Source organism: Salvelinus fontinalis, chromosome 18 (genome assembly GCF_029448725.1).
Source record: "Salvelinus fontinalis isolate EN_2023a chromosome 18, ASM2944872v1, whole genome shotgun sequence".
In the NCBI taxonomy this organism is placed as follows: Eukaryota; Metazoa; Chordata; class Actinopteri; order Salmoniformes; family Salmonidae; genus Salvelinus; species Salvelinus fontinalis.
Genome location: NC_074682.1, coordinates 19312167 through 19339656, shown reverse-complemented (window position 1 = coordinate 19339656; position 27490 = coordinate 19312167). Strand labels below are relative to the sequence as shown.

General features: G+C 41.8%; 2 protein-coding genes across 7 annotated transcripts in view; one reads left to right on the top strand and one right to left on the bottom strand.

Annotated features, from left to right (window-relative positions):
- Positions 1–7808: 7808 nt before the first annotated feature.
- thoc7 (THO complex 7) lies at positions 7809–14482 on the bottom strand. Its single transcript, XM_055868506.1, has 8 exons — positions 14111–14482; positions 13569–13689; positions 11216–11343; positions 10987–11073; positions 10750–10807; positions 10553–10619; positions 10147–10216; positions 7809–8015 (listed from the first exon to the last, which is right to left on the bottom strand). Exons 1-8 carry the CDS (start codon positions 14127–14129, stop codon positions 7957–7959), a joined length of 609 nt encoding a protein of 202 aa, XP_055724481.1. The 5' UTR covers positions 14130–14482; the 3' UTR covers positions 7809–7956.
- A 245-nt stretch (positions 14483–14727) lies between these two features.
- The window catches only part of LOC129815116 (ataxin-7-like), a 53286-nt gene continuing 40523 nt past the window's right edge, over positions 14728–27490 (top strand). Inside the window, exons 1-3 of one of the 6 annotated variants that reach the window (XM_055868496.1) lie at positions 14733–15661; positions 22818–22915; positions 23104–23346. The gene's annotated coding sequence lies outside the window, so the exon portion shown is untranslated. Of the gene's footprint in view, positions 15662–21871; positions 22641–22817; positions 22916–23103; positions 23347–23377; positions 25748–27490 lie in introns of those variants that run through there. The other 5 variants (XM_055868499.1, XM_055868495.1, XM_055868498.1 and 2 more) reach the window with 5 other exon arrangements.

The following is a 27490-nucleotide window of genomic DNA, read 5'->3' as shown; positions in this document are numbered from 1 at the left end:
CTTTTCTCTGTCACACGTGACTGATGTCTCTCTCTGGATATCACTCTTTTATCCCATAGACACACCCTGATATCCAAGATCATGTATAGAATATGTATATTTTCTCTGATGTCAGGGTGTCTGTGTTGGGGTAACATAATGATATCCAGTGACAATATACTGTACACTATAATGACTGGACATGGAAAAGCATAACTAAATTGCATAAATCATATAGGCCTAATCTCCTGAATTCATTCAAGGATCATCAAGGATTTATACATGACCAAGGGTGTTTCAGCATTTTAAATAATGTGAACATTTTGTAATTTCTTTCAGGGTCATGAGTTGAAGCCAAAGTACCAGGAGATCTTTAGCTGAACTGGAGGAAGATAATGAGAGGAGGATAGCGCTCTAATACTTTCTGCTCCTCCTCAACAGCATGTCTGTCACTTCAGATCTGCTGACAGAGATCCAGACAGCAAATTCCACTCCATCTCTTTACCTCGTTAACTTGGCAACGCTCCATCTTTAAAAGACACAGCATCTCGTCAAATCTCCAGGCAGCAGGGTGGTACACTGGACCCTACAGTGTGACTCAACAATGGAACTGTCTTATTAAGTGAACAAAGAGCCATCCTCTCTCTCTCTTACTCATCAGAACCAAATTATTTTCAGACCTTATTCAGGGTAATAATGATATTCAGTGTCAAGGTGACTGATACAGAAAAATTATTTATTTCAATGAAAGAGTGTGAATGAAACCATGAAAAGCAATGGACATAACCATTGATGAGATCACAAAATTACAAGTCTAAAACTAAATTGAGAAACAAAAATGTATTTATATGTATACAAAAAATATTTTGATTTATATATATATACTGATCCAAAGTTTTATATTATTCCAGGGTTTTTCTTTATTTTTACAATTTTCTACATTGTAGAATAATAGTGAAGACATCAAAACTATGAAACAACACATATGGAATCATTTAGTAACCAAAAAAGTGTAAAATAAATCAAAATATATTTTATATTTGAGATTCTTCAAATAGCCACCCTTTGCCTTGATGACAGCTTTGCACACTCTATTTTAGAATAAGGCTGTAACTTAACAAAAAATGTCAACGGGTCTGAATATTTTCCGAATGTACTGTATGTATCTGTTTCAATCCAGTCCAGGCCACACCACCGGTCCATTGGGGAAAAAACAGACTCATCACTTATCTGGTGGGATAGGGACATCTAGTGGTGTAAATAGAGGACATCCTACCAAACCTGTCTGTCATTGGGGATGTTGTAATCTCAGTTAACCCAGAACTGAAGTCTCGTGTAATAGAACCCCACAGTGGAGGTGTCATAATAGCCATAAAACCTAGGGGTCAAACAGGGAAATGGTTCTAATAGTTTTTTAACCATTCAATTTTCTCATAGGAGATTTTAGAAACACTTAAAATAAGGGTTGTGTTTCACGTGATGTTTTGATAATTGATTTGAAACTGGGAAAAATTAATGGTAGAAAAACGATTGGAACCATTTCCATCTTTGACCGCTAGGTTTTATGGGTATTATGACTCAAACTGTTGTACTCTATTGGTCAGAAGCTTAATGTTTATTTAGTCTGTTCAAGTGTGGAAAGCCATTAGAACATATATTCCTTACATTTGTCATATCAATAATTGTATTTCTTTATATCAATAATTACATTTTTTAAATAAAAAAATTATTTATCAAATCTAAAAAATAAAAAAAAATGTATCAATAATTCACATTTTCTATAATTTTTCTTTCAATTTCGAAATGTGGAGTAGGTTGTATACATTAGTAGGAAAAACATCTAATTTAATATTTTTTTTAATTGAATTTTAAGGAACAAAACATGAAGACTGTCTCTCGGTGCTCTCTCCACCCTCCTGTTAATTGACATTCAAGGCACCAGAAACTGATTGGTTTAAATTTTAATAAATATATGCTAATATATTCCGAATTTTAACCTCATAACAGCCTCAATTCGTCAGGGCACAGACTCTACAAGGTGTCAAAAGCATTTCACAGGGATGCTGGCCCATGTTGACAATGCTTCCCACAGTTTTGTCAAGTTGGCTGGATGTCCTTTTGGTGGTGGACCACTCTTGATACACACAGGAAACTGTTGAGTGTATAAAGAACTGTTCTTGATACAAACTGGTGCGGCTGGCACCTACTACCATACCCAGTTCAAAGGCACTTAAATAATTTGTTTTGCCCATTCACCCTCTGAATGGCACACATACACATTCCATGTCTCAATTGTCTCAAGTCTTAAATATCCTTATTTAACCTGTTTCCTCCCCTTCAACTACATTGCTTGAAGTGGATTTAACAAGTGACATCAATAAGAGATCATAGCTTTCACCTGGTCTGTAAAAACGGCTAACTGGAGCTCGTCTGAGTGGTCGGCTGTGAAAGGCCTAACTTGTGCTGATTGCTCAGGTTCTGCTCAACACAGTGCTGTCCAGTTAGAACATGATGTTGAGGCCCATTACTCTCTTAACTGTCAAAACACAAACACACACTTGAGTTACTGTCGACAATAAAAAGTCCTTCTCTCTTCGGACGACGATAACACTCTGACTTGAATGGGCAGGGGCAGTGTCCAGATGTGCATTTCCAAGCGCTCTGATTGGTTGGGAATGGCAGGGCTATGATGGGTGAGAGATAACTAAGGTAGGCTGAACAGCCAAACTAACAGGACTTACGGGAAACTGAAGGGACTGTGAGGTAAAGTTAGGTAGAGAGGAGAAGAGAAAGACGGCCATTTTTACATGGTCATCTATGTCATTGAAAGAGCAGATGTTCATAATGTTTGTACAGTCAACGTATGTTAAAATGGCTTTCCATAGACCCATTGATAATTATAGAGACTTCTAGTGGCCATTGATGGCATCCACCATGCTTCCACTATTTAAAGTAGTCAACTGGGGGAATTTCTATGAGTTGTAGCCTCAATGGGCTACCCATGCTGTCACAGGCACTCAGGCCTGGAGGAAAGCTAAAGTCATTCCGCTACCCAAGAATAGTAAAGCCCCCTTTATTGGCTCAAATAGCCAACCAATCAGCCTGTTACCAACCCTTAGTAAACTTCTGGAAAAAATTGTGTTTGACCAGATACAGTACAATTTCACAGTAAACAAATTGACAACAAACTTTCAGCATGCTTATAGTGAAGGACATTCAACAAGCACAGCACTTACACAAATGACTGATGATTGGCTGAGAGAAATTGATGCTAAAATGATTGTGGGGCTGTCTTGTTAGACTTCAGTGCAGCTTTTGACATTACTGATCACAGTCTGCTTCTGGAAAAACGTATGTCACCCCCTGCTATAATGTGGATAAAGAGTTACTTGTCTAACAGAACACAGATGGTGTTCATTATTGGAAGCCTCTCAAATATATTTTCATACAAACTTCTTCCATTTAAGAATGATGGAGGCCACTGTGTTCTTGGAGACCTTCAATGCTGCAGACATTTTTTGGTTCCTTTCCCCAGATCTGTGCCTCGAAACAATCCTGTCTCTGAGTTCTACAGACAATTCCTTCAACCTCATGGCTTGGTTTTTTCTGACATGAACTGTCAACTGTGGGATCTTATATAGACAGGTGTGTGCCTTTCCAAATCATGTCCAATCAATTGAATTTACCACAGGTGGACTCCAATAAAATTGTAGAAACATCTTAAGGATGATCAATGGAAACAGGATGCACCTGAGCTCAACTTCGAGTCTCATAGCAAAGGGTCTGAATAATTATGTAGATAAGGTATCTGTTTATTATTTTTAATATATGTACAAACATTTCAAACAACATGTTTTAGCCTTGTCATTATTGGGTATTGTGTGTAGATTGCTGAGGATTTTTTATTTTATTTAGTCCATTTTGGAATAAGGCTGTAAAGTAATAAAATATGGAAGAAGTCAACTGGTCTGAATACTTTCCAAAGGGACTGTACATTTCCACTTCTCTTCTGACTATAAATAGGACTGGCTGAGTTTCAGAGGTGGAATGGAACTCCTAAACTAATTTGTACATTTCCTGAGCTAGTTTGTGTCATGACATGTGAATGTGCTATAGCGTTGCTAGAAGGCTAAAGCTTGAATGAGACAAAAGTGATGGTAGATCACTATCCGTCTCTGACATTTAATCATGGGCGGGTTTTGTCTTCACTAGATTGCTAGTCAGCGTCTGGCTGTTTCAGATTCCCCTGTTGTTCCGCTGCAGGAGTCTGCTTTCCAGCTGCAGATGCTTCAGATGCTACAGGAGGAAGACCACATTGAGTAGCTGCTGAAGGAGGACTTTGACACCGGCAGCAAGAGGGCTGCACAAGAGTAAGCTTAAATGCCTGATGAAGGCACGCACCTACCTAGTGAAGTTCTAGTATGGATAGCTACTTGTTAACATTTAGGGGGGATGGTCTTTTCTTGGTCAATTGAACTACAGGTGTATTACATGTACTACAGGTGTATTACAGGAATGACACCTGTCAGAAACAATGGGTTGATACTGTAATCCAAGCTCTATTAGAATACTTTGCCATCATGTTTTAATTTTTTTTTAACCTTTTTTGGTTTATATGAAGATGCATTCTGTAAACAAAATTGTTGTATTGTTACTGTATTCATTGTTTTTGGCACCATAGAATCTCTCTTAAATCAAAAGTCCTTAAGAGTTGTTTTACGGTTACATTTTATAGGGTGTGGCAAAAGTGCTCATGTTCAATGTTTCGGTGTTCAAATGCTAATGTAAAATTAATGATCATGAAAAACAAAAATATGTGGTGAGAGCTGGTGTATACAAGGGGTTGGAACCAAAAATATTTTCCAATTGTTTTGTTCAGTGTTCCAACCAGCAAAATAAAAAAGTAGCCTACAGGTTTATACCGCTCCTTTTTAACCTGCGAAATCATATATATTATTTTTTTTACATTCGGCTCATTAAATTACTTCTCCAATCAGTGAATATAGAGCAGGCAAACTAGTTGTTTACATGCGTGATGGACAGACAAGTGTAGCATATGGCGCAAGATGCAACTGCAATTTTGGGGATGGGGTGAGAGGACTGAGGCTTGGGCATCTTATGACATGCATTATCTGAATTAGGTCCACAGATTTATACCTAGGAGCAGCTTCTAAGGAGGAACTTTGAATGTCCTTTGAGCTAGCTAACTAACAAGTGTGTGTGAAGAGAGGCACCAGAATTAAAAACACTTTTGACCTTTTTGTAGTCAATAAATCTAGCGTGAAATGTGCTAACTAGGCTTATTGGCCAATCTACAGTTACTACATCCCACTGCTGGCTTGCTTCTGAAGCTAAGCAGAGTCGGTCCTGGATGGGAGACCAGTTGCTGCTGGAAGTGGTGTTGGAGGGCCAGTAGGAGGCACTCTTTCCTCTGGTCTAAAATAAAATGCCCCAGGGCAGTGACTGGGGACATTTCCCTGTGTTGGGTGCAGGTTTTCAGATGGGATGTTATACGGTTGTCCTGACTCTCTGTGGTCACTAAAAATCCCATGGCACTTATCATAAGAGTAGGGGTGGTAACCCTGGTGTCCTGGCTAAATTCATAATTAGTCCCTCATATTACCTAATCATCCCCAGCTTACAATTGGCTCATTCATCCCCCATCTCCCCTGTAACTATTCCCCAGGTCATTGCTGTAAATGAGAATGTGTTCTCAATCAACTTGTAATAAAAAAGTTGCATTGAAAAAGGTTAATCCATTCTCTATATAATAAAAAGGTATCTTCCTATTTAAGCTTGTAACGTCAGTACAGTTCACCTATGCTTCTGAGGAGCAGGTAGCCTAAACACGCAAAGATTTTCAGCTTGCAGGCAGACACCGGAATAAGTTCGAGTGTCATAGGCAATTTGTTGCATTTTTGTTGTGGAACTAGGAAAAAAATGACTGGAACGTAAATTAACGTTAAACAGTTCCCATACTTTTAAAATAACGGTTCTGTTTCAGAACTTCCGTTCCAGGTTGCATTTCTTGAGAAATTACCTTCTTATCCGGTTTTTGGTTCTGAACCAGTTCCAAACCCTGGTGTATATACACTGCTCAAAAAGACAGAGACAGAATGCTCATTTTAAAAAATGAAGAGAAACTATATTCTTGTGATACAGGCATTTGGAACATTGTGCTAAAATATACATTTCATACACTGCTCAAAAAAATAAAGGGAACACTTAAACAACACAATGTAACTCCAAGTCAATCACACTTCTGTGAAATCAAACTGTCCACTTAGGAAGCAACACTGATTGATAATAAATTTCACATGCTGTTGTGCAAATGGAATAGACAACAGGTGGAAATTATAGGCAATTAGCAAGACACCTCCAATAAAGGAGTGGTTCTGCAGGTGGTGACCACAGACCACTTCTCAGTTCCTATGCTTCCTGGCTGATGTTTTGGTCACTTTTGAATGCTGGCAGTGCTTTCCCTCTAGTGGTAGCATGAGACTGAGTCTACAACCCACACAAGTGGCTCAGGTAGTGCAGCTCATCCAGGATGGCACATCAATGCGAGCTGTGGCAAGAAGGTTTGCTGTGTCTGTCACCGTAGTGTCCAGAGCATGGAGGCGCTACCAGGAGACAGGCCAGTACACCAGGAGACGTGGAGGAGGCCGCAGGAGGGCAACAACCCAGCAGCAGGAACGCTACCTCCGCCTTTGTGCAAGGAGGAGCAGGAGAAGCACTGCCAGAGCCCTGCAAAATGACCTCCAGCAGGCCACAAATGTGCATGTGTCTGCTCAAACGGTCAGAAACAGACTCCATGAGGGTGGTATGAGGGCCCGACGTCCACAGTTGGGGGTTGTGCTTACAGCCCAACACCGTGCAGGACGTTTGGCATTTGCCAGAGAACACCAAGATTGGCAAATTCGCCACTGGCGCCCTGTGCTCTTCACAGATGAAAGCAGGTTCACACTGAGCACGTGACAGACGTGACAGAGTCTGGAGACGCCGTGGAGAACTTTCTGCTGCCTTCAACATCCTCCAGCCTGACCGGTTTGGCGGTGGATCAGTCATGGTGTGGGGTGGCATTTCTTTGGGGTGGCCGCACATGCACATTTGTGGACTGCTGGAGGTCATTTTGCAGGGCTCTGGCAGTGCTTCTCCTTGCACAAAGGCGGAGGTAGCGGTCCTGCTGCTGGGTTGTTGCCCTCCTCCACGTCTCCTGATGTACTGGCCTGTCTCCTGGTAGCGCCTCCATGCTCTGGACACTACGCTGACACAGCAAACCTTCTTGCCACAGCTCGCATTGATGTGCCATCCTGGATGAGCTGCACTACCTAAGCCACTTGTGTGGGTTGTAGACTCCGTCTCATGCTACCACTAGAGTGAAAGCACCGCCAGCATTCAAAAGTGACCAAAACATCAGCCAGGAAGCATAGGAACTGAGAAGTGGTCTGTGGTCTCCACCCGCAGAACCACTCCTTTATTGGGGGTGTCTTGCTAATTGCCTATAATTTCCACCTGTTGTCTATTCCATTTGCACAACAGCATGTGAAATGTATTGTCAATCAGTGTTGCTTCCTAAGTGGACAGTTTGATTTCACAGAAGTGTGATTGACTTGGAGTTACATTGTGTTGTTTAAGTGTTCCCTTTATTTTTTTGAGCAGTGTATACACACACACACACACACATTTGTGAGAGGATCCTCAAACCAAAGTCATGTTAGTGCCAAGGTGAATATAGGAAAACAATAACCCCCGGCTACACTCCCACCCAGTGACAGCTTGTTCATAAAACCTCCCTAACCCCACTGACATTCTAATGAGAGAGAATGTGGAAGAGCAATTGACAACTTTATTCAGCAAAAATACATACAGGTATTATAAAAACAAAATGTCAACACAAGTGAAACTTCATTGTTCAAATGAAAAGTATTATCAAACATTGTACCTAACTAAATTACATTGACAGCCGAGATGAATTCATTCTCCATTCTCCATGGAGCTTTCCTGAGTGTCATCATTCTCTGACTTTTCATCATCTGAGAAAACAGAATCCATAAACAGAATTACAGAAGGGTAGTGGATCTCAATCACTTAAGTAATAATGCCTGAGAAGCTGATGTTTGGAGGATATATTGTTACTGGTGTTAGGCCCGAGACGAAGTCACGGCAAAAAGTGCAGCCAGAAGAGCAAAGTAGCTGCATTTTAATTTGTTAAAGCTGTTTTCTAGGTGATATTTATTTGGAAACGTCCATAACAATGAGCTAATGGTGGCATGATTTCGCCTGGCATAGAAAATATTCTCAATCGCCAAGACACTTCTTTAGAGGAGCTAGCCAACAACACCGCTGACACAATATCTTCAAACTGAAGCTGGAAAGACCGCAAACTAACTGCACTTCGTTTCGTTTGACCTGTTTTCTATTGATAGTGTATGCATACAAAAGTACCGGTCAAAAGTAAAAACACCTACTCATTCAAGGGTTTTTATTTTTTTTACTATTTTCTACATTGTAGAATAATAGTGAAGACATCAAAATTATGAAATAACACATATGGAATAATCTAGTAACCAAGAAAAGTTAAACAAATCAAAATATATTATATATTTGAGATTCTTCCAATAGCCACCCTTTGCCTTGATGACAGCTTTGCACACTCTTGGCATTCTTTAAACCAGCTTCATGAGGTAGTCACCTGGAATGCATTTCAATTAACAGGTGTGCCTTAAGGTCAGTCAATCCAGAAAATGTCAAGAACTATGAAAGTTTCTTCAAGTGCAGTCGCAAAAACCATAAAGCGCTATGATGAAACTAGCTCTCATGAGGCCCACCACAGGAATGGAAGTCCCAGTTACCTCTGCTGCAGATGATAAGTTCATTAGAGATACCAGCCTCAGAGATTGCAGCCCAAATAAATGCTTCAGAGTTCAAGTAACAGAGATATCTCAACATCAACTGTTCAGAGGAGAATAATGACCTTCATGGTGAAATTGCTACAAAGAAACCACTACTAAAGGACACCAATAAGAAGAGACTTGCTTGGGCCAAGAAACACGAGCAATGGACATTAGACCGGTGTATTTCCCACTGTAAATCATTGAGGAGGTGTTATGGTGTGGGGGTGCTCTGCTGGCGACACTGATTTATTTAGAATTCAAGGCACACTTAACCAGAATGATTACCACAGCGATACGCCATCCCATCTGGTGTGTGATTAGTGGGACTATCATTTGTTTTTCAACAGGACAATGACCCAACACACCATAACACCTAGGGCTAGGGCTATTTTACCAAGGAGAGTGATGGAGTGCTGCATCAGATGACCTGGCCTCCACAATCCCCCGACCTCAACCAAATTGAGATGGTTTGGGATGAGTCAGACCGCAGAGTGAAGGAAAAGCAGCCAACAAGAGCTCAGCATGAGAGAACTCCTTCAAGACTGTTGGAAAAGCATTCCAGGTGAAGCTGGTTGAGAGAATGCCAAGAGTGTGTGAAGCTGTCATCAAGGCAAAGGGTGGCTATTTAAAGAATCTCAAAATATATTTTGATCTATTTAACACTTTTTTGGTTACTACATGATTCCATGTGTTATTTCATAGTTTGTTTTCACTATTACTCTACAATGTATACAATAGTAAAAAATAAAGAAAAACCCTTGAATGAGTAGGTGTTCAAAAACTTTTGACCGGTAGCGAACAGCCATAAAAATGATGATGCTTCGTGATTTCGACTGGCTGACAAAGGCTGCCTGCCTCATCTCGACACATTCATTACTATGGGATATCTGGAGATCGAATTTGAATATTGAAACAATGTTGCAAATGTCAGAGACAGACAGCAAGGTTTATAGAAATATCCGCTGTTGAAAACTAAATGTTAGTCTAAAATGTGAGAATGTCTAGATGCTATTTGAAGTGGTGAGTTTATAAAGTGAATGGCTGGACTGTCGAGACAGTGGATCGCGCAGTCAGATGGAACAGAGTAAATAGCATTTTGACATCATCGATTTAGCTGGTGGTTACTTTTGGAATAGAAACCGGCTGGAATGCAGTTAACAAATTAACATTCAGGACCAGACCCACCCCTTGTATAATGATCGACACACAGTCCAGCATACCCATAGCCCATCTTGTCATGGGAGAGCACAACGCCAACAGTCATACTTACTCTCCAGTGTCTGCTGTAGTTCCTGGATGGTACTGAGGAGCACATGGAACTGTTTCTTCCTCAACTCCAGCTGAGGGACAAACAGACAATATATTAAGAAGACACCATACAAATCTATAATTAAATAAAATGTTATTTGTCAAATGCGCCGAATAGTAGGTGTAGACCTTACAGTGAAATGCTTACTTACAAGCTCTTAACCAACAATGCAGTTTAAAGAAAAATACGTGTTTTAAGTATTTACTAAAATAAACTGAAGTAAAAAACAAATATTTATTTCTTAAAGAGCAACAACAAAATAACATTAACAAGGCTATATACAGGGTGTACCGGTACAAAATCAATGTGCGGGGGCACAGATTAGTCAATAAGATAGTCAAATAAAACACACAGGAAACAGGCCTACCTTATCTTCCACATTCTCTTTGATGTGAGACAACTGCTGGAGCTCTTTGTCAAGTGCCTCCAACTGCCTGTGGTGAAAAAAAAAGAAAAAAAAAAGATCACATTTAAAATCTAAATGAATATCGGCATGTACATGTATAACTGTACATGTTGGCTGCCTCCATTAAAACGTGTAGAAAAAAGAGGCAGTACACTCACTTCAGTGTTTCATGGCGATCTGGATGTTGCTGGATGACCTTTGCCAGTGCATCATACTCTGCAAAATTAAAGGACACCAGCAACATTTAAGTCTACTCCAGTAAGATTCCTGTATTAAAGTACTGACACAAAACGAATCAAATTGCGCAAGTTAAAAAACAATAGATAATTTCCCCAAAAAGTATATAGCCATCTTGCACTTTAATACATATTTAAGTGAACCCGGGTTAACCTCACCTTGACGATTCTTTCGTATTCTCTTTGCCCTCTGGATCTCCTTTTTGCATTCTGATATTTTATCATGTGCTGACGTGATGTTTTGTTCTGAAGAGAAAGAGAATCAAATATGGCATGATTATAAGTTCTGACAGCAGAACAGTGTAATGCAGGGATGCCTAAACTCGGTCCAGGAACAAGTTCGGAACCCTTGTGTAAAGGACTGAGATGCCAGTGTCATTTTTCTCACCAATGTCTGTGTATATTTTCTCATAGTTTTCCATTTCCCGGAGGTTCATGTCATACACCAGCAAGGTCTTCCCCATTGAGAATTCACATTGTGCCAATGTACCCAACATCCTCTGGTACTGTGTGAATCTGCAAAGAGGAATACAATACAATTTCACTTTGAGATAGTTTACATAAAAATTGATGTAAACTTCAATGAAAGTCAAACACCATTGATCAATCTGTTAAAAATGAATCTATACTATATATATATATATATATATATATATACAAAACTATGTGGACACCCCTTCAAATTAATGTATTTGGCTATTTGGGTCACATCCATTGATTACAGGTGTATAATATTGAGCACACAATCTCCATAGGCAAACATTGGCAGTAGAACAGCCTTACCGAAGTGCTCAGTGACTTTCAACGTGGCACTGTCATATGATGCCACCATCCCAACAAGTCAGTTCGTCAAATTTCTGCCCTGCTACAGCTACCCCGGTAAGTGATTTTACTGTGAAGTGGAAGTGTTGCTCTGGGACCAACAACAGCGCAGCAGCGAAGTGGTAGGCCACACATGTTCACAGAACAGGACCGCCGAGTGCTGAAGTGCGTAAAAATAGTCCGTCCTCGGTTGCAAAGACTCACTACCACGTTCCAAACTGCCTCTGGAAGAAACGACAGCAAAATAACTGTTGGTCGGCAGCTTCATGAAATGGGGTTCCATGGCCGAGCAGCCGCACACAAGCTTGAGTGGTGTAAAGTTCACCGCCATGGTACTCTGGAAACGCGTTCTCTGGAGTGATAAATCATGCTTCACAATCTGGCAGTGTGACAGACAAATCTGGGTTAGGCGGATACCAGAAGAACGATGCCTGCCCCAATGCATAGTGCCACCTGTAAAAGTTAGGTGGAGGCGCAATAATGGCCAGGAGCTGTTTTTCATGGTTTGGGCTAGGCCCCTTAGTTCCAGTGAAGGAAATATCTTAACGCTAGAGCATACAATGACATTCTAGACGATTCTGTGCTTCCAACTTTGTGGCAACAGTTTGGGGATGACACTCCTGTTTCAGCATGACAACGCCCCCATGCACAAAGCGAGGTCCATACCGAAATGGGTTGTCAAGATTGGTGTGGAAGAACTTGACTGGCCTGCACAGAAACACGACAAAACCCTTCAAACACATTTTGGATGAATTTGAAAGCTGACTGCGTGCCAGGCCTAATCGCCAAACATCAGTTGCCAACCTCCCTTACGCTCTTGCGGCTGAATGGAAGCATAGATCCCTTTATTTGGTTACAGGTGACAGTTTTAATATTCATCAAACGGTTGGCTGGACTTCAGTAAAGACCCGTAGATCTCTACATTACTCCTTTTTGTTTACAAGGACCTTCTTCAAAAACATCCGTCTTATCGAACTTTGCTGTTGAAGTGTGGACAGAATTGCCGAACCTTCACAGGATTGGTTAACTCGAGGTTCCTAGGTTCTCCACCGAGCTAGGTAAATCGGCTTTAAGTTTTAATGCCCCATACTGCTGGAACAAAATTCTAAAAGACATTTCATCTTGATGTTCTAGTGCTGTTTGGGCAATTTAAAGTACTGATTGGGGACTTATTTTTCTTGGTGATCTGTTTTTCTTGGTGATCTGTGATGTTCTATTTGTGCTTTACATCTATCCACCCATCCATATCATGTGTATTTTTTATTTTATTTTACCGTTATTTTACCAGGTAAGTTGACTGAGAACACGTTCTCATTTGCAGCAACGACCTGGGGAATAGTTACAGGGGAGAGGAGGGGGATGAATGAGCCAATTGTAAACTGGGGATTATTAGGTGACCATGATGGTTTTGAGGGCCAGATTGGGAATTTAGCCAGGACACCGGGGTTAACACCCCTACTCTTACGATAAGTGCCATGGGATCTTTAATGACCTCAGAGAGTCAGGACACCCGTTTAACGTCCCATCCGAAAGACGGCACCCTACACAGGGCAGTGTCCCCAATCACTGCCCTGGGGCATTGGGATATATTTTAGACCAGAGGAAAGAGTGCCTCCTACTGGCCCTCCAACACCACTTCCAGCAGCATCTGGTCTCCCATCCAGGGACTGACCAGGACCAACCCTGCTTAGCTTCAGAAGCAAGCCAGCAGTGGTATGCAGGGTGGTATGTTGTGTTATACTGGGTGCATTTGAAAAAGAGACCTAGGTCTCAATGTGTCTTCTGTTAGAACAAAAGGTTAAATAAAACACAAATACATTGTCAGTCAAATCAACCTCTCCTTGAAAGCAATGATTGGTGGTAGCTAACGTTAGCTAGTAGGCTTATCACACAGGGCAGGGCAAAGCAGTCACATTTACCCTTCTTCAGGAGACCCAGTTGAATTGCACCATTTGGTAAAGCTCTTCAACAGAACATTGATACGTCTGTCGTCTCCAGCTCCGTCTCCATCAATGAGAAGACGTTTTCGAATAACTTCGTCTGTAATGGAGAAGTTAGCAATGAGCACATTGACCACCTCCAGACCAACAACCTTTGCAAGCTAACTTTAGCTTCATGGCTGCTAAACTACATTCACACTGGTTGCTCATGACAAACTCAAAAAGGTCCGCCATGCACACTTATTCAAAATGATGTAGTTAGGTGCTACATATCTCGTGTGTTTCGCTATCACCACGTACTCATGAAATACTGAACATAATGATTCATTAGCTTGCATAGCTAACAAATACATGTAACGGTAGCTAGCGAACGTTAGCCAGCCAAACAATGTAGCTGAGGCCTTCAATAAAATATTAAAATGTCAATTTCAAAGATGCAGAACTGTTTAAGATAGGTAGCTGCTTCATGATTAAGAAACCAATTAACACATTGGGAAATATCAAACAATTAACGATATTACCATCAGTTACAGCACCCATTTGCCCAGCACGAACAGTTTCTTCTTTGAATAAAACTTTATTTGTTCAAGGAAATATGCTACGCTAAAACAACTCGGACGTGGGAACTCGGAAATCTTCGACTTCAGTGCGTTCAAGACAACTGGGAACTCGTTAAAAAAAGAACCCCGACTGTGAAAAATAGATGTGAACGTTCATCCAACTCGGATTTCCAGTCAGAAAATCTTCTTAGAGCTCAGAGCTGAAGATCACTGGCGCCGTGATTTGACCTCGTTTTTTCCTCGAGTTCCCAGTTGTCTTGAAAGATCCAACAAAGACAAGATTGTAAACTCTGTCGCACCAATAAACATGGCTACTGGAAATGCCCCACCTTTATATAAAAAAAAAATAGACACGGATTGGTCAAAAGGCCTCGTGTTAAATGTGACAGCATGCGACTCACATGAAACTGCCCTCTTCGTTCACCATTACGGTGCATTTATTTTGCTGAAAATTGTTACTTGGCCCCTTTGACAAGACACAAAATGGCACCAGTTTCAGATCTTTGAAACCGCGTGTTGGCAGGTCAGCGACGTGCGTGCGTGCTGGTGAAGTGACGTCTGCGTCCCAGAATGCATTCTGGTAAACAGACATGGAAGCACCTGGTAAAGACCTCCACAGTCAGTGAGCATTGCATTCGTTCTTTTTTTCACGATCTTCTTACTTTAATATCTGCCACATTCAACAGATTTTCACCTATCTGCCATCATATTTGCACCCCCAACGCCCAGGACCCTTGTAAGTGCAAATACATAATGTTCCTATTAAGGCTGTTAATTACTTATGCTGTGCTTTTGCCAGCTTCATTGGAAGACATGGCCAGCTAGCTAGCAAGCTTACTTGAGCTAGCGCTAATGTTAGACACTCTTCGATTGATTGCAAATATAGCTACATTTTGGTGAGATGGGCATCTTTTACAGCTAATTTCACAGTCAGATTATATATTTTGTGTTTGAATCTGTAGTTATGTCATGTTATTCACTTGGTTTTAAGTGATGCAATCTGGAATCCAACATTCCCAGAGCTAACGTTAGCTAGCCAACTGTCAATTTGCCCATGGTGTCAGTCTGAGATGCAAGTACAGTCCCTAACTAATATAATACTAGTATCTAATATACTAATACCAGAACCAGTATCTGGGCAGAGGAGACGATGAATATGACGAGTTCATCGTCTCCTCTGCCCAGATACTGGTTCAACTAATACCTAGCTACCATATAACTATGTTGTTTAGCTAACTAGTTAACTTCACATAGACATAACGTTAACGTGTTTAACTTCTGTTTCTGGCAAGCTATTGGCTACTTGGCCAACTCGTTTTTTTGTGCCTTATTTTAGCAGCTAACTTTAATTAATTAGTGCAAATGTAGGGTAATTAGACAAATTGTTGAACTTGTGAATATAATCGTTGAGGGATGTGCACGTCACAGTACAATGTCAATGCCACCATCAGCTGTCAGATGACAAGTGTCATTTTTTCTTTTTTCCCCTCGATGAGCCACTATTAAACATGAGTAAGTATGATGTTACTTTTAAGCTTGTCTCAATGGAGTGTAAATTATGCGTAAATTATGCTATGTGCCACAATGTTGTGTGGTTCATATGGACAGTTATTTGCATGATTCTAGTGTGCGTTGGTTTTTGATTAGTGTAACTGACAAACCAAACCAAAAGTAGCCTGAAGACATTGTGTAAAACAGTCTTAATATTTTTTGTTCCTGATGCTGTAATTTTTTTTCATTATTTTGACACAAACATGTAATTTACTCAAATAATACATTTGACCTACTAGATAGCTAATGTTCTTGATTAGTAATTGTTTTCGCTCCATGTCACCCACCATCTCAGATTGTTCTGAAATCGTTTCTGTAGTTAGAAACAGATAAGATTAGCATTCCTGCAATGTTATTTTGTTGATATATATATATATTTTTTAATCCCTTTTTGTCCCTAATTTCGTGGTATCCAATTGGTAGTTACAGTCTTGTCCCGTACAGACTCGGGAGAAGCGAAGGTCGAGAGCCGTGCGTCCTCCGAAACACTACCCAGCCAAGCTGCACTGCTTCTTGACACAACACCTGCTTAACCCAGAAGCCAGCCGCACCAATGTGTCGGCGGAAACACCATACAACTAGTGACCTTGTCAGCGTGCATGCGCCCAGCCTGCCACAGGAGTCACTAGAGTGCAATGGGACAAAGACATCCCGGCCGGCCAAACCCTCCCCTAACCTGGACGACGCTGGGCCAATTGTGCGGTGCCCCATGGGTGTTCCGGTTGCAGCTGGCTGCAACAGAGCCTGGACTCGAACCAGGATCTCTAGTGGCACAGCTAGCACTGTGATGCAGTGCCTTAGACCACTGTGGCACTCGGGAGACCCTTGAAATATTATTTGATATCTGAGAAATTAAGCTAATTGATTGCACCCAAATTGGCAATTTTATAGGATGAATATAATATTGAATAAATATAGTACCTAATCATCCTATTAGGGCCAAACTTTTTTCTACCAATGAGTAAGACATGAGGAATCCAAATAAATGGTCAAAATCCACTCATGGACTGCCACACCCCACACCAACCCCACCCCAACAACCAGTATGTAGTGTCAGTTGGCTGACAAGTAGTGTAGAGTTGCGGCTCGGAGTATTGTTTCTTCATTCTATGTAATGTATTCTCTGTGAATTTGAAGATTGTTTTTTCCCCCCTGTTCAGAGAAATTAGTCATTGAAGTTGTTAGGCTTATGTCCCATCCTACCTCCTGATATTACCAGGTTCTGAACCACGAGAGGATGCTGTTCCTTTTTTTAAAGAATCGTCCCCCTCAATGTTAAAGGGATAGTTGACCTCAATTACAAAATGACATATTTGTTTCCGTACTCTGTATGCAGTCTATGGACAAGGTATGACAGCAACCCATGCTTTGGATTTGTTTACCTGGCCACTGTTTCAAATGCTAACTTTTTAGCATTTGTGGCCTAAATCCAATGCAAGTCAATGGTACCTATATTAGCATTTTCAGGCTTCATATCCATCTATAAGCAAAATAATGGAGTTCCACATACATTTATTCGATACATTAGGATGATTTGGATATGAATGCAGATATGATCTGCATTACTGTGCAGCCGTATTCATCGACCTGGCCACATTCTTATCAGCAGACTAAACAGCAATTCGTTTCTCAAATGACTGCCTCGCCTGGTTCACCAACTACTTCTCTGATAGAGTTTAGTGTGTCAAATCGGAGGGCCTGTTGTCTGGACCTCTGGCAGTCTCTATGGGGGTGCCACAGTGTTCAATTCTCAGGCCGACTTCTCTGTATACATCAATGATGTCACTCTTGCTGCTGGTGATTCTCTGATCCACTTCTACGCAGACGACACCATTCTGTATAGTTCTGGCCCTTCTTTGGACATTGTGTTAACTAACCTCCAGATGAGCTTCAATGCCATACAAATCTCCTTCTGTTGCCTCCAACTGCTCTTAAATGCAAGTAAAACTAAATGCATGCTCTTCAACCGATTGCTGCCCGCCCATCCAGCATCACTACTCTGGACGGTTCTGACTTAGAATATGTGGACAACTACAAATACCTAGGTGTCTGGTTAGACTGTAAACTCTCCTTCCAGACTCATATTAAGCATCCCCAATCATCCAAAATTAAATCTAGAATTGGCTTCCTATTTCGCAACAAAGCATCCTTCACTCATGCTGCCAAACATACCCTCGTAAAACTGACCATCCTACCAATCCTCGGCTTCGGCGATGTCATTTACAAAATAGCCTTCAACACTCTACTCAACAAATTGGATGCATTCCATCACAGTGCCATCCGTTTTGTCACCAAAGCCCCATATACTACCCACCATTGCGACCTGTATGCTCTCGTTGGCTGGCCCTCGCTTCATACTCGCTGCCAAACCCACTAGCTCCAGGTCATCTACAAGTCTCTGCTAGGTAAAGCCCCGCCTTATCTCAGCTCACTGGTCACCATAGCAGCACCCACCCGTAGCACGCACTCCAGCAGGTATATCTCACTAGTCATCCCCAAAGCCAATTCCTCCTTTGGCCACCTTTCCTTCCAGTTCTCTGCTGCCAATGACTGGAACAAACTGCAAAAATCACTGAAGCTGGAGACTCATATTGCTCTCACTTGCTTTAAGCACCTGCTGTCAGAGCAGCTCACAGATCACTGCACCTGTACATAGCCCATCTGTAAATAACCCATCCAACTACCTCATCCCCATACTGTATTTATTTATCTTGCTCCTTTGCACCCCAGTATCTCCACTTGCACATTCATCTTCTGCACATCAATCACTCCAGTGTTTAATTGGTATATTGTAATTACTTAGCCACCATAACCTATTTATTGCCTTACCTCCCTTATCTTACCTCATTTGCGCACACTGTATATAGACTTTTTTTCTACTGTATTATTGACTGTATGTTTGTTTATTCCATGTGTAACTCTGTGTTGTTGTATGTGTCGAACTGCTTTGCTTTATTCTTGGCCAGGTCGCAGTTGTAAATGAGAACTTGTTGTCAACTAGCCTACCTGGTTAAATAAAGGTGAAAAGAAGTGTGACAATACTAATATAGGTACCATTGACTTGCATTGGATTTCTGCCACAAATGCTAAAAAGTTAGAATTTGACACAGTGGCCAAAGAAACCAAAGCATGGGTTGCTGTCATAACTTGTCCATAGCCTGCTTACAGGGTAAAAATATCCCTTTAACATTTGAAGGGGGGTATTTCTTAAAACCCTTTTCACCTAATAGAGGAAGCAGCACCATCTAGTGGTTAGGACATAGTGACATCAGGAGGTAGGATGGGACATAAAACGAACAACTTAAATGACTAAGTGGGAAAAAACATCACCAAATTCACTGAGAATACATTACATAGAATGAAGAAACAGTACTCTGAGCCGCAACTACTTGTCAGACATAGAGAAGTGATACTACATACTCGTTGTGGGAGTCCCTGGGTGGCTTTTGACATGTCTTTGGATTCCTCATGTCTAACTCATTGTTTTGAAAGAAGTTTGGTCCAAATTGGATATTTATTAAATATGACATGAATCGTATGAATTAAAATTGCCAATTTGGGTGCAATCTATTAGGTTAATTTCTTAGAGATCAAATTATATTTGAATCGAAACAATATCGAATGAATGCTCATCTTATGTTTCTCATAACCAAAATGATTTCAGAACAATCTGAGATGGTGTGTGTCAAATCCTCTTTCTTGTGCTTTTAGAGGTGGAACGACCCAAGTGACTCTCACTATTAATTTGCGTGTAGACTTAATGCAGCTAATGCTAGCTAACCAGTAAATACACAAACTAACTTAGGCATTTTTTGGCTCCGGATTTCAAAGTGATTAGGCCTACTTGCTAGTTGTACAATTTGGAAAATCAGGCTTTTGAATGAACTATGCTTAACTCCTCTAATAATAATATATGCCATTTAGCGGACGCTTTTATCAAGAGTCTTAGTTATGCGTGCATACATTTTAAATGTGGGTGGCCCCGGGAATTGATCACACAACCCTGGTGGTGCAAGCGCAATGCTCTACCAACTGAGCCATACAGAACCATGAGGTAAGGTATCTCCTATCATTGCTAATAGAGCCTACACTATGTTCCTTACTATGTAGGGCTTAGCGATACGCCCTAAAAATTGTATCATTTTTTTTTTTTATAATTTAAAAAACTTTCTAAATTATATTTGCAACCATACTTGACAGTCTGTGGCTAAAATGCTGAGCGGTACAGGTAGCAGCGACAGAAACTGAGCATTCATTTTACACAATCATGTTAATTGATACGCTTGTTTTTTGTAGGGACTTCTCTGTCCTACTTTTTGGGAGTTGAGACATAAAAAGGGTAACTTCTCCTCTATTACAGTAAATAATGTCTCAATGTGTTTCGGTGTCCATATGACCCATTCTGTTGGACCAAACCCTCAAATGCAAATACCGAGTTTAAACCGCTTGCTGTCAGAGAGGAAGAAGTTCTCTTTCGTTGTTGTGAGTGGCAGGGGGAGGGGCTTGGTGTCTGTGTGCACACAGCACAGAAGGAGCAAAGGAGACGAGACCAAAAAGACAGAATGCTCATTTTAAAAAATGAAGAGAAACTATATTCTTGTGATACAGGCATTTGGAACATTGTGCTAAAATATACATTTCATACACTGCTCAAAAAAATAAAGGGAACACTTAAACAACACAATGTAACTCCAAGTCAATCACACTTCTGTGAAATCAAACTGTCAACTTAGGAAGCAACACTGATTGACAATAAATTTCACATGCTGTTGTGCAAATGGAATAGACAAAAGGTGGAAATTATAGGCAATTAGCAAGACACCCCCCAAAACAGGAGTGATTCTGCAGGTGGTGACCACAGACCACTTCTCAGTTCCTATGCTTCCTGGCTGATGTTTTGGTCACTTTTGAATGCTGGCGGTGCTCTCACTCTAGTGGTAGCATGAGACGGACTCTACAACCCACACAAGTGGCTCAGGTAGTGCAGTTCATCCAGGATGGCACATCAATGCGAACTGTGGCAAAAAGGTTTGCTGTGTCTGTCAGCGTAGTGTCCAGCGCATGCAGGCGCTACCAGGAGACAGGCCAGTACATCAGGAGACGTGGAGGAGGCCGTAGGAGGGCAACAACCCAGCAGCAGGACCGCTACCTCCGCCTTTGTGCAAGGAGGTGCACTGCCAGCGCCCTGCAAAATTACCTCCAGCAGGCCACAAATGTGCATGTGTCTGCTCAAACGGTCAGAAACTCCATGAGGGTGGTATGAGGGCCCGACGTCCACAGGTGGGGGTTGTGCTTACAGCCTAACACCGTGCAGGACGTTTGGCATTTGCCAGAGAACACCAAGATTGGCAAATTCGCCACTGGCGCCCTGTGCTCTTCACAGATGAAAGCAGGTTCACACTGAGCACATGAGCACATGTGACAGACGTGACAGAGTCTGGAGACGCCGTTGAGAACGTTCTGCTGCCTGCAACATCCTCCAGCATGACCGGTTTGGCGATGGGTCAGTCATGGTGTGGGGTGGCATTTCTTTGTGGGGCCGCACAGCCCTCCATGTGCTCGCCAGAGGTAGCCTGACTGCCAATAGGTACCGAGATTAGATCCTCAGACCCCTTGTGAGACCATATGCTGACACATGCACATTTGTGGCCTGCTGGAGGTCATTTTGCAGGGCTCTGGCAGTGCACCTCCTTGCACAAAGGCGGAGGTAGCGGTCCTGCTGCTGGGTTGTTGCCCTCCTACGGCCTCCTCCACGTCTCCTGATGTACTGGCCTGTCTCCTGGTAGCGCCTGCATGCTCTGGACACTACGCTGACAGACACAGCAAACCTTTTTGCCACAGCTCGCATTGATGTGCCATCCTGGATGAACTGCACTACCTGAGCCACTTGTGTGGGTTGTAGACTCCGTCTCATGCTACCACTAGAGTGAGAGCACCGCCAGCATTCAAAAGTGACCAAAACATCAGCCAGGAAGCATAGGAACTGAGAAGGGGTCTGTGGCCACCACCTGCAGAATCACTCCTTTTTTGGGGGTGTCTTGCTAATTACCTATAATTTCCACCTTTTGTCTATTCCATTTGCACAACAGCATGTGAAATTTATTGTCAATCAGTGTTGCTTCCTAAGTGGACAGTTTGATTTCACAGAAGTGTGATTGACTTGGAGTTACATTGTGTTGTTTAAGTGTTCCCTTTATTTTTTTGAGCAGTGTATATTGCCCAGCCCTTCTACTATGCTTAGCCTAGTAGGCCTAGGCTAGTTGAAGTCATTATGTAGCCTAGGTCTATATTGTGTTTGTGATTTAAGGATGTGTACAGGCCTCACTAGTATGTGCAGCTGAACGAGAATGGAAGAAAACAACATTCTTCCACTCCCTCTAATCTACCTTCTCTTCCTCTGTATCTGCTGCTAAAGCCACTTTCTATCACTTCTGCCTTTATCCCTAGGAAACTCTTTTCCAACTTCTCCTCCTTCCCGTCTCTCCTCCCTCTCTGCGGACGACATTGTCAGCCACTTTGAAAAGAAGGTTGAAGACATCCGCTTCTCATTGACTCCTATTGAGTTCACTGGTCCCACTCACAAAGAACTACCCAAAGCATTGATAGTTTTCTCTCCTCCCTTCTCTAGATCATCTCTGGAGACCTCCCATGGTCCTTTGTAGGTGAATTGGTAGAGCATGGCGCTTGTAACGCCAGGTAGTGGGTTTGATTCCCGGGGCAACCCATACGTAAAATGTATGCACGCCCGACTGTAAGCCGCTTTGAATAAAAGCGTCTGCTAAATAGCATTTATTATTATTAAAATAATTTATATTATTCCTCACTTCAACTCATCCCTGACCACATCCCTGACCACTGACTGCATGCCCTCAGATGGTCAGAGTCGCTCCCCTCCTCAAGAAACCAACACTCCACCCCTCTGACATCAAACTACAGACCGGTATCTCTTCTTTTCTTTCCAAAACACTTGAGTGTGCTGTCTATGACTACCACTCTCGATCTTCTTGACGCTAACCAGTCAGACTTCAAGACGGCTCACTCAATGGAGACCACTCTCCTCTGTGTCATGGAGGCTCTACACTCTGACATAGCTGACTCTCTGTTCTCGTCTTCCTAGATCTATCCGCTGCCTTCGACACCGTGAACCATCAGATCCTCCTCTCCACCTTCTCAGGGCTGGGCGTCTCATATTGATTGGCAGGTCGCACCTACCAGGTGACGTGGAGAGGATTTGTGTTTGCACCAGGTCCTCTCATGCCAGGGCTCGGTTTTAGGCCCATTCCTCTTTTCTCTATCCACCAAGTCACTTGGCTCCTTCATATCCTCACAAATGATATCTCTCCTATCACTGCTATGCAGATGACACTCAACTTATTGTCTTCTTACCCCCTTCTGACACCCAGGTGGCAACACAAATCTCTACGTGCCTGGCAGACATCTCAGTTTGGATGTCGGCCCACCACCTCAAGCTCAACCTCAACAAGACGGAGCTGCTCTTCCTCCCGGGAAGGTCTTCCCGCTCCAAGACCTCTCCATCACGGTTGACAACTCCACGGTGTCCCCCTCCCAGTGTGCCAAGATCCTTGGCGTGACCCTAGAAAACACCTGATCATTCTCTGCAAACATCAAAGTAGTGACTCGCTCCTGTAGGTTCATGCTACAACATCCATAGAGTATGAACTTTCGTCACACAGGAAGCATTGCAGGTCCTTATCCAGACACTTGTCATCTACCATCTGGACTACTGCAACTCTTTGTTGGCTGGGCTCCCCGCTTGTGCCACCAAACCCTTGCAACTTATCCAGAATGCCGCAGCACGCCTGCTATTCAACATTCCCAAGTTGTCCCATCTCACCCCACTCCTCCGCCCACTCCACTGGCTTCCAGTCGAAGCACGGATCCACTTCAAGACCTGGTGCTTGCCTATGGAGCAGCAAGGGGAACTGCCCCTCCCTACATTCAGCTCAAACCCTACACCCCATCCCGAGCACTCATTCTGCCACCTCAGGTCTCTTGGCCCTCCCACCCCCAGCTATAGTGGAAATGAGTCCAGATTATTGTCACTGTAACAAACAGGGCTCTAAATCTCAGTGTTTTAGGGCAATCCCCAATAACAACACAAAACTTGGTTGACTGAAAGTCGTCTGTTCTTTTGACCAATTGATTGGTCAAACATTTTAAACGTGTATTTTTCCAAATATAGACACACCCTATGTGTTTTCATAAAATCAAGTACCGTAATTTCCGGACTATAAGCCGCTACTTTTTTCCCACGCTATGAACCTTGCGCTTTATACAATGACGCGGCTAATTTATGGATTTTTCCCGCTTTCACAAATTCATGCCGCCAAAAAACTGAGCACCGTCACATAATGTGAAGTAAATCGAGCGCGCTCAAACTTTCCATCATTCTGATTACGGTAGTCATTTTGTCACCCTCATCATGGCAAAGACACGGAGAAATGCATATGATGCAGCTTTCAATTTGAAGGCGATCGATCTGGCTGTTTGAAAAGTAAATAGAGCTGCTGCACGGGAGCTTGGCCTTAATGAGTCGATTAAAAGACGTTGGAAACAGCAGCGTGAGAAACTGACTTAGTGCAAAAAGACAACAAAAGCTTTCAGAGGAAAGAAAAGCAGATGGCCCGAACTAGAAAATGAGGTTTGGGTGACAAGTGGGGAGATATCCTTGTCACCCATAAATCGCGAAGAGCGATTTATGGTCAAGTCTGTCAGTGGGTCCTGACAGCGTGGAGCTGCTGCGTATTGAAGAGGGCAGCATAAACTCAGCGGGGAATTTGCCTCCGGATGAAAGTGAGGAGAGCACAATGAAAACGATCCAACATCGGATGAAGCAATTCTGAGGCTATTCAACTCCGACACCAAAGGAGATGACAGTGGTTTCAGTGCACAGGAGGAAGATAGTGACCAAGGACTTTCTTGGTAGGCTACTGTTTACTGCTATTTAAAAAAAAAAATAATGCTTCAAGCCTGTTTCGTTAAAGCCTATTTATTTTTGTTACAAGACGTGTTTCGTTAAAGCCTATTTATTTTTGTTACAAGCCGTGTTTCGTTTAAAGGCTGTGTAAAGTTCATTTGTTTCAATGTACCGGTAGGCACCTGCGGCTTATAGACACGTGCGGCTTATTTATGTACAAAATACATTTTTTTTTTTTAATTCAGTGGGTGCGGCTTATTTTCAGGTGCGCTTAATAGTCCAGCAATTACGGTATATGCATTGAGTTTACGGTTTGATGAAATAAGACTAATGCCTCGAGGGCTCCAGAGATCTAGATAAGCAGGAGAGAAAAAAATCTAGCCTGACCCAACTATTCTCCTGGCTTTTGCAGATTCTGCCATTACATTACTGAAGTTGCCGGTAATTGGCTACACGAGGAGTCGCCAACCTTTCTCATGTGGAATGTACATTTATCTTACCATTTCTACCCATCGACATGCCAGTTATGGTTTTCATATGCACATTTATCTTACCATTTCTACCCATCGACATGCCAGTTATGGTTTTCATATGCACATTTTCGTGAAACAATTTAATTTATAATTAAGTCTTCATATCTCAAAGTAATTGTCATGTGGTTATTCAAAATTATATCCAAATGAAAATGATAAACCTAAAAAGTAACTACTATGTCAAAGTAGTCTACATAAAGCCAACAAATAAAAACATTGCAACCTGCATGTAGAAAATAACCTGATAAAAAAAAAAAATCCTGTAAATCACATTGGCTACACATGGGCTGTTTGCAACAAACTTTAAACATTGTATCAACTATTAACTTTGGGTCCAGCCCAAAGCTTGGCTATTTGCACAAGGGATAAGAAGCCGTGCTTGACTTGGGCAAGAGCTCACCGGAGCTGTGTACTGGCACCTCAAATGTTCTACTGCTTGAGCTCCTGTTCCTCTTATAGAATATTAGCTCCAAAATATTGTGGCGCTCCTGCACCTAAATATAAACAGTACCAGCACCCAAAATGAGTACCGGAACCTATTTAAGTCCAAGTCAAGCACTGATAAGAAGTAATCAGGTAGGCCAATTTTATGACATTTCCACTGCATCAGAGCATGACATGTTTCCCTTTCACGCTGAGTGGTTATCGAAAGGGAGAGAACTGGGAAGATTTTTTAAATAATTTTCAATGGATGTAAAAACAGACTTTGTTTGCTTGCAGTTTGAGGTGAAGAAAACATTCCTTTGAGGAGCTCCCCAGATCATTAGTGATGGTGTGTTAAGCCAATCAGAAATACTATCAGATCCCCAAATGGGTACATTTATATGTCTACATTTACGTGCAGGCCAGGTAGCCTATAATCAAATAAATGTTGATTTGTCACATGAGCCGAATACTCGTGAAATGCTTACTTACAAGCCCTTAACCAACAATGCAGTTCAAGAAATAGTTAAGAAAATATTTACTAAATAAACTAAAGTAAAAAATGTCAATAAAAGTAATAAAATAACAATAACGAAGATATATACTTCTATAGGTCTACTTCTATGCATGTGCGTCTTAACTCAACATTTGACAGGAGTGCTCCAAACAAAAGATTACTAAATTGACAAACTCACAAATGGAATAAAATAAACCAAAACTTGTTTCTCACAAGTGTAGCATAGGTTGTGCACTCTGCAAACAATGTGTCCACTCCGACAATGATAAGGGGTTGACAAATAATAATATTGAAGGCATTAACATAAATGACCGTAACCAAAGTAAAACATTTTAGATTTGACATTTATAGCAATTAACGGTAAATGTACTACTGGTGAAATATGTAATGGGGAATTGATATACACTAACAAACAGTTTACACAATGAAGTTATGAAACAATGAATGTGTACAAATTGGCGGGAGAGAGCGCATTCTGAAGAGAGAAGTGCATTGGCCATGCAGCATTTACGGTGATACGGCCTCAGCAGAAGTCAGGGCATTCATACTTGCGCTTCGTGGAGCAGTGCAGAGCTGTTGTCCATGAAGCGAGTTTGTGTTTTCTACAGGATGTACCGCCCCCACCTATAGTCAACCAATCATATCAATGCGGAGTTATACAGAACCCTGCGCAATGTTACACAATTTGGGAAGTGCATGGCGATGCGGTGCAGAGTTCGATTTGGCCTCTGGACGCTCCGCATTGCGTCACACACTCCATATGGTGCCTCTAAGATATATACAGTTGAAGTCGGACGTTTACATACACCTTAGCCAAATACATTTCAACTCAGTTTTTCACAATTCCTGACATGTAATCCTAGTAAAAAGTCCCTGTTTTAGGTTAGTTAGGATCACCACTTTATTTTAAGAATGTGAAATAATAGTAGAGACTGATTTTATTTCCGCTTTTATATCTTTCATCACATTCCCAGTGGGTCAGAAGTTTACATACACTCAATTAGTATTTGGTAGCATTGCCTTTAAATTGTTTAACTTGGGTCAAACATTTCGGGTAGCCTTCCACAAGCTTCCCACAATAAGTTGGGTGAATTTTGGCCCATTCCTCCTGACAGAGCTGGTGTAACTGAGTCAGGTTTGTAGGCTTCCTTGCTCGCACACGCTTTTTCATTTCTGCCCCCACAAATTTTCTATAGGATTGAGTATATGTGTATATACTCTCAAATAGTAACCAAACATTTCTCTACCTTCAGAAAAATACAAAGTAACAGGCTAGATCCATCACTTAGTTTACTACTAGCATAATTTGCAGAAGGTATTGCACATGAACTGTAAAAACAAGAGGGAAAAAGAGGGGGGGGGAATGACATTTACATAAA